Source organism: Protobothrops mucrosquamatus, unplaced genomic scaffold (assembly GCF_001527695.2).
Source record: "Protobothrops mucrosquamatus isolate PMUCROS unplaced genomic scaffold, P.Mucros_1.0 scaffold243, whole genome shotgun sequence".
Taxonomy (NCBI): Eukaryota; Metazoa; Chordata; class Lepidosauria; order Squamata; family Viperidae; genus Protobothrops; species Protobothrops mucrosquamatus.
In genome coordinates, this window is record NW_015386593.1 from 599,316 (window position 1) to 612,718 (window position 13,403).

The 13,403-nt window shown below is 37.2% G+C and overlaps 1 protein-coding gene across 1 annotated transcript in view; it reads right to left on the minus strand.

The window, feature by feature from the left end:
- LOC107286071 (collagen alpha-6(VI) chain-like) overlaps positions 1-13,403 on the minus strand; it is an 80,086-nt gene that overhangs the window by 19,264 nt on the left and 47,419 nt on the right. The window contains exons 14-20 of the mRNA XM_015814366.1: positions 11,968-12,113; positions 11,762-11,854; positions 6,495-6,548; positions 5,589-5,660; positions 3,260-3,304; positions 2,254-2,307; positions 1,722-1,784 (exon numbers count right to left, since the gene is read on the minus strand). Coding sequence (XP_015669852.1) covers positions 1,722-1,784; positions 2,254-2,307; positions 3,260-3,304; positions 5,589-5,660; positions 6,495-6,548; positions 11,762-11,854; positions 11,968-12,113 — 527 coding nt within the window. The remainder of the gene's footprint in view (positions 1-1,721; positions 1,785-2,253; positions 2,308-3,259; positions 3,305-5,588; positions 5,661-6,494; positions 6,549-11,761; positions 11,855-11,967; positions 12,114-13,403) is intronic.

Genomic DNA, 13,403 nt, shown 5'->3' on the forward strand with positions numbered 1-13,403 from the left:
CAAGCGGGCCTGGCCTAGGGAGGATTTTTAAACTGGGTTTTTTAGAAATTTTAATTATCACAACATAAAAATTTTGGTTTTAATTTGGTTTTATTCGGTGGGGTGTGTGGGTCTTTCTTTGTTTTAATAATGTTGTGAGCCGCCCTGAGTCCTTCGGGAGAAGGGCGGGATATAAATTGAAATAATAAATAAATAAAATGTATATACAAGAAATGACATGCATTAGCTCCTCCTGATTAGGAAGTCTACATAGAGTACTCTTTTGAACTTGAATCTTGGTTGAATCAAGAGGTTTTCAAAGTTTTTATGTACACTTTGGCATTTCTATTGATCCTATGAGGCTTGACAAGTCCTTATTCCTGGTTTGTACCTTGACTCTGATTCTATGTTCAACTCTTTGCATGAACCACAAAGGAACCTTTTACCAGGTTATGAAAACAGTGACACATCGTAAACTCCTCTCCTTTTATTGATGTGTGCAATGTCGTGATGCATGTATAGAAGGGGCAGAACTTGAGTTGAAACACTGCAATATTAGTTCAATTTGTTAAACAATTGATAACTGTTGCTGGGAAGCTTCAAGGCCTCTTGTATTCCTTATTTGTATTTATTGTTATATGGTTTGTGGTTCTTGAGCATTAAATTAGATTAGAACTGAAAAATTTAGAACACTTTCAGGGCTGCATAGTGTAAATTAGAATAGATAGTCACCTAGATGAGCAATCTGCCACAAAGTTATATAAAACTTCCTTCAGTGTTATTTCCAGTTTTTCAATTATGATCAGTTCCAACTTACAGAAACTTCCTACTTAAAGAAAAAACAAAAAAACCTTCCAAAGAACTTTTTGGCACCAGAATCAATTTTACAAAGCAGTTACAAACGTTTTCATGTAAGCATGGAACAGAACAATACAGTAAGTCTGTGCCAAACTTTGTACTATACGGATAATATCATAGCTTTCCTGACAAAAGCATTCAATTATGCAAAAGAAAGAAAGAAAGAAAGAAAGAAAGAAAGAAAGAAAGAAAGAAAGAAAGAAAGAAAGAAAGAAAGAAAGAAAGAAAGAAAGAAAGAAAGAGCTTTTGAAGTTGCAATGAGAGGATTTAGGCAACCAAGACAAATGGTCCCATTGCTCTTAAATGCTTGCTTTGATACCTTCTCTGCAGCTTTCTTTGAGAGTCAGCAACTGGAAGAGGCCTCCAGACATGTGCAAAACATGGTGGTACCTTTTCCAGCTACTGCAAGAGAAGACTGAAAAGAGTGCAGTTCCAGAAAGGAAGAAATATCAAGTTAAGAAAAACCGGTTATATCACAAATATCTTTGTAATGATATCAGCAACAATAAGGACATGGCTTTGCCGTGGGTTTTTTCCCCAACTCCCCAGCCAAAGTTACATTTTTGGTATTCCCTAATACTCTCCTGTTCAAGCACTAATGAGGTCCAGTAGTGCTTAACTTTGTAGCCCAAATAGCCACATCCTATTATTATAGGTCTCTCTCTCTCTCTCTCTCTCTGACACATTCCATCTTATAAATGCCTGTCACAGAACTATTTGTCTGTCTATGTGCCTCTGCGCCTCCCTCTCTCCCTCCCTCCCCCCATATCTCTCTCTCTCTCTCTCTCTCATGCAAAAAATAATTCTAAAATTGTTATTTCTAATTATTGTCATTTCATTCAATTTGCTTTTTAAAACTAAAACAATAACTGCTCTTAACTTACACTGTCTCCTCTTGCTCCAGGCTGTCCAGGCTCACCATGTTCTCCTCTAGGGCCTTCTCTACCCTTTAACCGTGAAGAGAAGAAAGAAGAGTTCACTTAATGTTCACCCGCCTATATCATCCCAGTCATTGTTTGATGCTCACCATCTAGGTCTGTAATCATGTTCATAGTAGTAAAGTGGAAAGGAAGTGGTTTAAAGTCATTTAACTCTAAGCTGGGTTGCAGCATTTGTGTCTGATGCCCCTTGGGGTAGATCAATTGGCATTAATCAGTCTCTCTGTGTAGATAATGCATTTATTTATCATATAATCATTAATTCACAGGACTGCAAAAAGTTTGAAGCTTGCTGACAATACTATATAGCAGTTTTCCCCTCTTTCAGGTGCATCGACACTATATATAGGAGAATCACCAGCAAGAAATTCTGGGAGTTGTGATCTCAAGAGATCTGGGAAGTGACAAATTAGGGAAAGCTGCAAGAGATTATAGTGCCCCCTGCTCATAAATACATTCAACATAGAATTTAGTTTACCCTTCGTCCTGAGTGGCCCTTTTGTCCATGTGATCCAGGAACTCCTTGTTCTCCCTAGACCCCAAAAGAAAAGGATAGTAATTCAATAACTTTATGAAACATGTTTCTTAAAAGATCTAGATTAGAGATGATCTCCAATCTTTCAGAAGACATCTGGAAAGCCTTTGTGAGTCTAATCCTTTTTTAAGTCGCTTTTACGAAGTATTCATTAGATTGTAACATTTAAACAGATGATCGATTTTGTGACTTAATTCAATTCTGCATTTATTCAGAAGCTATATGCATCTTTAAATCATCTACATAAAAATGGGCTCATCAAAATGTGCTGGCCTAGAAACCAGGAAACTGAGTTCTAATCCTGTCTTAAGTATGAAAGCCACTACGGTGACTTTGGGCCAGTAACATTCTCACAATCCAACCCATGTCACAAGGTTGTTTTTATGGGGAAAATAGGAGAAGAAAGGAATACTATGTATGTTTGCTTCCTTGAGTTATTTATAAAACACTATATCAGTGATGGTGAACCTTTTAGAGACCAAGTGCCCAAAAACTGGCTCCGCCCCTGCTCCACCCCCTGCCCCGCCCCATCCCATTCCCCCACCCCACCTGTCCGCAGGACCACTCACCGCCTCCAGGGCCCGCCACAGATCGCCCAGGCAGCCCAGCAGCATCGTGGCAGCCACGCCCTCTGCCTGCACCCTGCAGCATCAACTGTGCGGGATGGGGCGTGAGGGCAGAGTCTTGTCTACGCTGCCTGGATGCCTTGTCCTTGGCTGTGCTGCTCCATGTGGGCCACACTCGGGGGCGACTCTCCTCCAGGGGGGCTGCTGGTGAGGAGGGAGTCATGGGGGGAGGCGAGGCGGGGACAACGGCACGTGTGCCCACAGAGAGGGCTCCGAGTGCCGCCTCTGGCATGGGTGCCATAGGTTCGCCATCACTGCACTATATGTATGTACGTAAGTATGTATGTATGTATATGGAGGATAAAAATATATTGAATAAATACCTCCTGTCCATAACTGCCATCAATCCCGGAATTACCAGCTTCACCCTGTTGAAGGAAATATAAGTATGAAATTCTTTGTTATTTTTGCAGCATCAAATAAGAAGCCTTCCATGCATGACACATTCTTTTTCTCCCTTCCTCCGAATATAGCTTAAGTATCCTCAAAGGCATGATAAACCAGCACTGACATATACATAATGTTAGATACAACCAAATAGTTCTGATGAGGTTCTGCTAATCTAATAATAATAATAATAACCATCGGCATTGACAAATTCATTATCAGTCAATTGCAAAATGGAGCTTTATTTGGAACAGTTTACATCCTGAGACAATATGCGTAACACCATCAAACATCAATATCTGCCTATCCCAGATCATTGGGAAGGACTTGATAGGCAGGCAAAAATGCCAAATCCAGTCTGAATATCTGGCTGATTGTGTGACAAACCATAAATAATAATATACTGATAAAGAAAAAAATAAAAGCCCTACTCAAATTAAGTCACTTTCACCTAATAATTCTGGGCCACTTTGAGAGCAAGTCTGGACCTTCATGGTCCCATGACTTCATCACTGTATTTGAAAGCTTTGCTCTCCCATTTTCTCCTAGACTAGTCTTTCAAGAGTAATGTAGCTGGATGATTCTGTATCTCCCACTCATATGAACAATTTCATATGACATATAATATGAAAGACATGAAAGGGAAAAAGATGTTATAATCAAGTACCTTTTTTTTCCCCACTCACATGCAGCAAGAGGGAAAGACATTTTGTTTCTCAGGACTTGAGGTGGAAGTGTAATTTTGTTTGTTCCTTGTTCTCAGCATTGCAAGGTCAGCAGAAGTGGGGGAAAAAGATAAAACTTTCCCCTATCCAGTCCTATTCAACTCTAGGGGATGTTTCTTAGTCAAGGGAGCCAGCATTGTCTTTGGCCGACATGTCTAGATGCCAAGGTGCAAGGAACACTGTTACCTTCCCACCCAAGTGCTACCTTTATTTGTTTGCATTTGCATGCTTTTGAACTGCTAGATAGGCAGGAGGTGGGCAAGAACAGAAGCTCACCCCATCAAATGATACTTGGGTCTCAAACTGCTAACCTTCCAGTGATAAACCCAGCATCTTAACTGCTAGGCCACCACGCCCCATACAGCAGAAGTGAAAAGAATGACAAGCCATCTTTAGACTGATTTTGAAAGATGATGAGATAAAAATAGTGAAGCTGTGGAGGTGCCCTTATACAGTGCCTGCAAAAAGTCCATACCTACCAACTACAAGATAGTAATAATAATCAAAATAAATCTTCCAGTTCATATCTTTTGAAGAAAGCGTTTTATTTCTCTATTTTAAAAATTTGCCTACCTTTTTTCCACTATATCCTCTTACTCCCTGAAATGTAGAAGAAACTGGGTGTTACACAGAATAAATTCAGAAGTCCTGAAACAAATTTCCAAACATAGAGTATTTTTCTGAACTAGAAATACTAGATAATCAGAAATGCAAATTAGCATTCAGGTAATGGGATTAGCAGATTTTTTTTTCTATACTGCCTTACAGTATAGTGATACTTCAAATGCTCATTCCCAGCAATTGTTCACCTCACCATTAGGAACCCGGCAGCTTCTTTCTCATTTTTTATTGTTCAGAGAAGCACAGAAAGCAATGCATTTCTTACCACCCATAAGATTCCTACTGACTTTTAATCTGATGTTCTTATGTGCCCTCCCCCATTCATTGTGTTCAAAGCCCTGTGAACAAGGATATTATATACCAAGCACATTTGTTGGGTGAAAAAAAAAATCTCCAACTCTTGTTTTGATAGGAGCCAGCAACTCTAGCTGGCAAATTAGAACAGTTGAGCCATGTGCAAACTTTGTATCTTGTTATATTATGTTTGTTGTTGCTGCTACTGCTGGTGTTCAATTTTCCTTTTTTGAGAGGAGATTATTTTTCTCATCTTCTCAGGGACATCTTCCTTTTGGTAAATACAAATATAATTTACTGGATAAAAATGCACACATTATAATATGGGAGTACACAGGGTGTGGTCAAATTATTTCGAAGGCAGCCACAACAATGCAATTCAACTTCCACTTTTTCTTTTTTTTATGTACATCACATAAGCAGAGTGTCAAACACATCATTGTGTATCTACAGATACCTGTGCATTCTCATTTCTTGAAGTGGAAGAGAACTATGAAATCGTTTTTCAAAATGAAAGGAGCACACATTGGAACCACACCAAGGTAATAAGAAATGAAATAATATGAAGTGTAATGTCACAAGAACACCTAAGGTGATCCCTTTGGAAAATGGTTTCAAGACTTGCCTTGGGACCTCTAGCCCCAGAGCATCCAACTTCTCCTTGCGTTCCATTAGAACCCAACAGACCACGATTTCCCTAAAGCAAAATAAAAAAGTGAAAAATTGGAAAACCTGTCCTTTGAATATGCCCAATCCCTTAGATACATTTGCCTTCTCTTTGAAGGATATATGGTTAATGTCTCTAATTAAAATTGCTGAAAATTGCTGAGTTGTCTCCTGACTACATGCTGTGAAATGCAGACTTTGCTGAATCAGACCTAACAATAATAACTAAATAATGTAAGATTAACTTATGAGATAGACAAATACTACCAAAAACTAATTCTTTAATACTATAGATATATTTAGATTGTGAACTTGTTCTTCAAATTTGAGCTAACTGCACATGCTTGTTAAGAAGCACATACAGACACCTGAATGAACACACATCCTGATGAATGAAGAAATGAAGCAATCTTTTTCAGAGGTATAGTTCAGATGTACAGATTGCTAGTATTTCATCTTCTTCTCCATCACCTAAGTTTTATATTATATTCTCCTTATAATAAGCTTTGTTTGATCAGTGATCATAAGTAATCTACAACTGAGGCATTAAGATCTGCTGTATTCTTTAAACCCTCTTCCATATGACTGACACATTCCATCTTATAAATGCCTGTCACAGAACTATTTGTCTGTCTATGTGCCTCTGCGCCTCCCTCTCTCCCTCCCCCCATCTCTCTCTCTCTCTCTCTCTCTCTCTCTCTCTCTCTCTCTCTCTCTCTCTCTCTCTCTCTCTCTCTCTCTCTCTCTCTCTTAGAATGTTACAGAAATAAGAGTTAATGTAGATTGCTAGGGATAACTCCAGGTGGTCTTATCTTAAGTGACCACAATGTATTCTTTGAATAAGACTGCTTGGTGTGTTACTTACAATTCCTCCTTCTTCACCAGGATGGCCTGAATAGCCACCAAAGCCTATCTTTCCCTGAAAGATAACAAGAAGGACAAAGTCAAACTTAATTCAGTATAGTGTTGCATCTTATTGATAGCAGAGCTCTTTCTTCTGCACTTCAGCAAATGCATTCCTCAATCAACAGGATACTTTGCTATCAGTAAATTATTATACCCAAATTGTATGTTCTTATTTTGAAATGTATAATAATTCCTTAATTAAAGTCTATTGACCAAGCTCAACAAGACCAAAGAACATTTTTGTAGACATTTCATTGCCCAACTAGATAACATCATCAGTGCTAGAAGGAAGTAGAGCCACTTTATATAAACAAAGAGCAAACCTCATTCCCTTTCATTACTCAATTAGATAGCACTGATAATGTTACCAGTTGAGTAATGAAATGTCTGCAAGAAAATAAGAGAGCATTAGGGACTCCACAGTTCAATCCAAATATTTTCTAATGGTGAGGCTAAAGAACAGTCAGGATTCAAAGCACATAGGACCACATTTGAACAATATGTTATGCCAAAAGCAAATAATCTGTTACATAGCTTAATGTTCATATACAAACTAGTGTCAAAGAGATACCATTAAAAGATATTTGTGATTCTTATTTATTTTATCCATCCAAATATCTAAATACATTCAAATCAATTGTGGGCTGGCACAATTATTCAGTTCCTAGCCAAGGATTCAAGAAGACATCATAACATGTCTATTGTCCCAAGAGAGCAATCTTTTACAAAATTAATGATGCAAAGAGAAGTAAAAAAAAATAAAAGTGCAAAATATTTTGTGAATCATTTAACACTGCACTAAGACCTCTAATTATACCCGACATGACAATCTACTTTTTCTTGCACCATCTTTCAATCTTAATTTGTAAATTACAATATTCTGTTATTTTCTTCAGGTTTTTTAATCAATTAAATTGTGTCCTGGTATCATCACATCAGTGAACCAAGGGGGTCATTTCTATAAGTAATATAATATACTATATTACTAATGTCTGGTATATTGTGAGTGCCTATTTGAATTTTCATTTCAGTTTGCAATTTTGGGGGGGGGACAGGACACATAGTGGCTCTTGCATATAGCAAAGACTAATTTTCTACATTAATTGCAATGAACATTTTTGCAACCCTGTCATGATATTGTTTTTATTCTGTTTAAGTGATTTTGCTAGTCTCACATACATTTTAGTCCTTTAGCTCTTTCCTTCACGACTGACCCTACTGCTTCATTTCCAGCATATATTCAGCAATTCCATCTCAATATACCATCTTCAATCATATCTATTACCCCCTTACCTTTCTCTATTAATTTCATAGACACATTATGTATTTGTTTTTCTTTCAGCTGCTTCATTTGTTAATTCATTATCCTTATGATTAACTTTTTTTACATTTTAAATTATAATCTTTTATACGACATGATTAATCACTAAATAGACCTATAAACATCGTCCTCTGCCACTCATCATGACTTTGGCCAATTAAGGCTTTTGCATAATTCTTTTTCTAAAAAAGTGAAGACATCGAATAGGTTAGCAGCTTAGTTTAATTCAAGTCATTCCCAACTAACAGTGAAGGCAGTTTTCTCCAAGCATTTTCATGCTATCCAGGGCAGGCTAAGATCCCTATCTGGAAGCTACATGCCAAGACAATATTCCTTTGCCCAGATCTCACCAATTAATATGTGCAGTGTCATTTACAATACAAATGATACCAAACGGCAGTTTTCCCCTCCTCATGATGGTTTAATATTGGCTAATGAGAAAGAGAGTTATTGGTTCTTTAAATTTTTTAAAAAAACAGGACTGGCTTGTAAATGTCTCAGTGCATTTTCCTGTTCTCTCTGCAATCATTTTATTTATTCATTTATTTATTTAGGCAGAAAATAAGGTTTTATTTTTTTATTTATTTGTTAAATTTATTTACCACCCATCTAGCTTGAGGCTACTTTGGGCAGATTACAACAGTGAAACAGAAAAAAATGATAAAACAAAATGTAAACATAATAATAGGAAAGCAATAAAACAATAAAACAGTAAAAATATAATAATATAAATTAAAAAGATGGGCTTGGAGGAGCAGGAAACTCAAGGGGGAGGTATTATCAGCCAATCAATCCAGAAGCCATCTCCAGTATTACTATATTTCAGGGCTTTTCAACCTTTTCACCCATTGTACCACTTTTAGGATATGGCAATATCCGAGTACCACCAGTCGCCTAGCAAGGTGTCAAAAAGTTGATGACCAAAAAAAAAAAGGGAAAAAGTGATAAAGTACAGGTAGTCCTCGACTTACAACAGTTCACTTAGTGACTGTTCGAAGTTACAATGGCACTGAAAAAGTCCCCCCAAGGCACAGCTGAGCAAGACACCTGCCTGCCCACCTGGTGGCGCTCTTCCTCCTGTCCAAGGTTTTCATTGTTGTGAGCATTTCTATTGAGGATTGGCAGCGGGGGTGGGGTGGGGGTGTTTGGTTTTTATTCCCCGTCTGTTGGGTGGTTGCAGCAGGTTTTGGTTACTTCACATGACCCTGGGACACTGTGACTGTCATAAATATGAATCAGTTGCCAAGCATCTGAATGTAAATCACAAGACCCTGGAGATGCTGCAACATTCCAGCTGATCAGCACTTCTTCTGGGCTCAGCAGAAGCACCAGGATCAGCACCGAGCTCCAGCTGGAGCCAGGCGTTGATCCTGGTGCTTCCGCTGAGCCCTGACAGCCCTGCAGCTCCAGCCATCTCTCACTCAGGTTTGTGCGGTGCTGCCACCAGTTCAGCTCATTCCCCTCCCCCACTACTTTTCTAGGATGTCACGTACCACCTGCCAGGTGCCAATGTACCACAGGTGGTACCCGTACAACTGGTTGAAAAGCCCTGCTTATATATGACTGAAAAAAATCAAATAACCACTAGATGGCAGCAAAAAGATATAGCTGCCACCTAGTGATTGAAGAGTTTTTTCCCTTTGTTGTGAACTTCAGTAAATTGCCATTTGTCAACCTCCACATTGAAGACTGTATATGTTGCTTTGTAGTTAGATAGAAACAATTTTATGGAAATAACAAATGACAGAATTATCCAGAAGATAGATCTAAAGCTATCTATAAAAGTTTAATTAACATCATTAATTCAGCAAGGATTTCTGACACTTACGTAATAGCAAAAAAGACACTGATTTGTGTATCCTAAATTATACGGCAGGCATAAAAAATGCTTGGGCAGCCAAGAATTTTTTATATAAAAGGACTATGGATTCATGCGATATGGAACTCAAAGCAATTCCTACATTCAATTCTTAAGCTGTAGATGCTTTTTTCCTCCAACGTCCTAATTAGTGAGGCTTTATTAAAGCAAACACAGGTTGTCCTCAGTTACAACCACAACTGAGCACAAAATTTTAGTGAGACATTTGTTAATTGAGTTTTGCCCCCTTTAATGACCTTTCTTGCACAATTGTTAAATGACTCATTGCAGTTGATAAGTTAGTAACCCAGTTGTTAAGCGAATCAGGCTTTCCCATTGACTTTGCTTGCCAGAAGATTGCAAAAGAGGATCACATGACCTTGGAACACAGCAACGGTCGTAAACATGAACCAGTTGCCAAGCATCTGAATTTTGATCACGTGACCTTGGCGATGCTGCAACAGTTATAACTGTGAGAAACAATCATAAGTCACATTTTTCAGTGCTGTTGTAACTTTGAACAGTCACTAAATGAATTGTTGTAAGTCAAGGACTACCCGTAATAAGGTTTAAGGATCTTTTTGTAGATTTACATCCGCAGATTCCTCCAGTTATGTAGATGCCTCCAATTACGAACCTAAATTCAGTTGTACCATTCAATTTCTGGCTACAGATACAGACGTAATGTCACACTGTCTGATCTCATAGCTCCTTATTCTTCCCATAGAGAATCAATAATTTCTTACAAAAAGTGGTCTTCAATAAATTAATGACAATTTATTAAAGTTTTTAAATACCTAAGAAGCATTATATTTCCAGCTCAACTTTGTCTTTGTGCTATTAAATTTTTCTCCCATTGCTCACTGGAGAAGTTATTAAACCATCTCACAGAACACTGCAAAGATAGTTAGTGAATCTTATTTTGTTTCATTTCATTTTCAAATCTTAGAAGTTACCAGGGAAAACTGGCTGGCTAAAACATATGGGATGCTTGGAATGACGATTTATATCGATCAAAGACTATGATTTTTACAGCACATTTGAAATTTGGAGGATTTTATACATTTCTGTTTGATGCATTCAGAGGTTGTGAAAGTAACTGGAGAAATATAGAAAATTGGTTTGCATCCATTTTGTATTTATCTTTTACTCATTTTTCCTCTTACGCATGCTGTGTTTGAAACATCAATACTAAATTCAATTTGCTGTACTTTGTTTTGCCCTGTCAAATAACAAAATGTGCTTGCCATTTGAAGTCCTGAGCATTAAGAGTATGGAAAGATAAGCTTCTCCAGTCAGATTGCCCTCGATATCTGTTGAACTATTATTCCCAGAACTCCTAAGTAATATGGCTACAAAGAATGCTGTGAAGAAAATCTGAGTCTAGTAGAGCATGGGTAGAAGATCATCTACCCATGGGAATTCTGGGAATTGAAGTCCATAATTCATAAAGGGGCCGTTGTTCCCTACCCCTACTATAGATCATGCAATCTTAGTTTCTCTTACGTTCTTTATTAGCAGAAAGGGGGGAGCTAAAAACATGAGGGATCAGAAAATTCATCATTACCTGGTACAATCATTACATGCGACATCACACACAATTTTATAATTTTTGCTGCAGTTATTAAGCAAATCATTCATGGTCATTAAGTGAGATATCATGTGACCCCAACTTGTGATCTCTGCTGGCTTCCCATTTGAATTTGCTTGTTAGAAGTAATGAATTTCCCTGTTGGAAACTAGTTGGGAAAATTGCAAAGAGAAAATTGCATGATTGTGGGACACTATGACTCTCATAAATGTATGATGGTTGCCATATGGTTGTAAGTGTGGGGACTAATAGTAAGTCACTATTTTAGCACTGAAGTAACTTGGAACAACTGCTAAACAAATGATCATTAAGCAAAGACTGTCTATATCAAGCAATAAATTAGCAGTATCCAAATGATGATTTCAAATTTAAAAGCACATTATCACTCCATCTTGTACTACATAAGCATTAATCAACATAATTTGAAAATAATTTCCTTAACTATTCAAATCTTACCTTATTTCCAGGATATCCAGCAATCCCTTGATTTCCATCTTCCCCGAAACATTTGCAGCAAACTTTACAGCATTCTCGTTCTATAATAGTGTCCTTCAAAACAATAAATGCAGACCGGTCATTGTTACAAAATTTTAACAGTGTTCATTAATTAAAAACTGACCTGGCTTTCCTTTTATTTTTCATTTTGCTGTGAAAAAACTTACAATGGTTCTTCTCAACATGCTTGGTAATTCAGGGTTTCCAAAATATAAAGGCTCTCGATAACTAAATCCTCTACCGAACTCAAGTTCTTGCAACATATGATATTCTGGAAAATGTTTTAATCCAACAATCCATAATGCATTTAGTCCTGAAAAATAAAGGAAGGTTGCTGTTTGATTTTCTAAATTAGACATGTGGCTATATAAACTAGATTTACCTTTTTTTTTTTCAAGTCTGGGGAGAAGAGACAAAGGAGATATCTGTGTTATTCATAAAACACTCAAAACAAAATTTCCTGGATGCTTAAAGGCTCAGTTATGCTAAAGACGTTTATATTATGAAATGAATGTATCTGTATGTAAATAATAAGCAAACTAAAGCAAAATAAGGACAAGCAACATGTTCATAAACAGTTCTCCTTTTTTTCCTCCTTTTAGGTAAGCTGGTAAAAAGCAGGTTCTGCTTAGATCAGGAACAAGTTATTGTACAAAATAAATCACTGCTGTTCCTCTATTTTAAAACCAAGAGCTGTTGGTGTGTGAATCCTAGTTTGTTTATGAGAATTTATATGGCCACCTCAATGACTCTGGGTGGCTTACAAAAAGTAAAAACCCAATATACAAACATTAAAAACAATAACACACACACACAAACACATTTCCCTGGTTACTGAGGTACAATAATTTCATTTAGCTGCATGTTCAGACTAGGGATAGAAAGCTATCTTGTTACAATTTTTGTAGGAAAAAAATGGACTTTTCGATCATAATATTTGGATGACTCATAGACAGAATGAAATATAGGTAACATTCATTATTCCCCAGAAGAAGAAATCTAATTCCCTTTTGAAGGATTTTATATATTTTTCTTTTGCTTTCTTTCCATGTAAGAAGTACTTGGCACATTCACATCCATGTTTGGTTTCGCTCAAAGGTTGATTCCCCCTTGCATGAATAATATGAGTCCAGCTAACATTATGCTCCAAGCATGCTGATAGAAATGCTTGCCTGGAGGAGAGGAAGAATATAGCAACAGCTTGTTCATCTTACCTTTGGCTTGGGGCAAGGGGTCCTATTTCCCCCTTTCACTCTACATTTTTAAAGAATACGCTTTGCGCAGAGTTTTACCTTGTATTTTTCACTGCTTTTTAATATTTTCATACTGCAAACCGCAATGGGTTGTTGACCTTGTAGAAAGCAGTATAAAAAACTTATGGTTGTCATCATCATGACCTGGATGACTGAGAATCTCCATGACATTTATATAAAAAAAATTAATTATAGATACTACCATGTTTTCAACATCTACTAAGCCGCAGATATTTTTGCTGGGTTTTATGGAAGATTTGGATAAAAAAGAAATGGATTTGATGTTGAATTTGATAACTGCTGCAAGATTACTAGTAGTTCAATGTTGGAAAATGGAACGTTTCCCCACG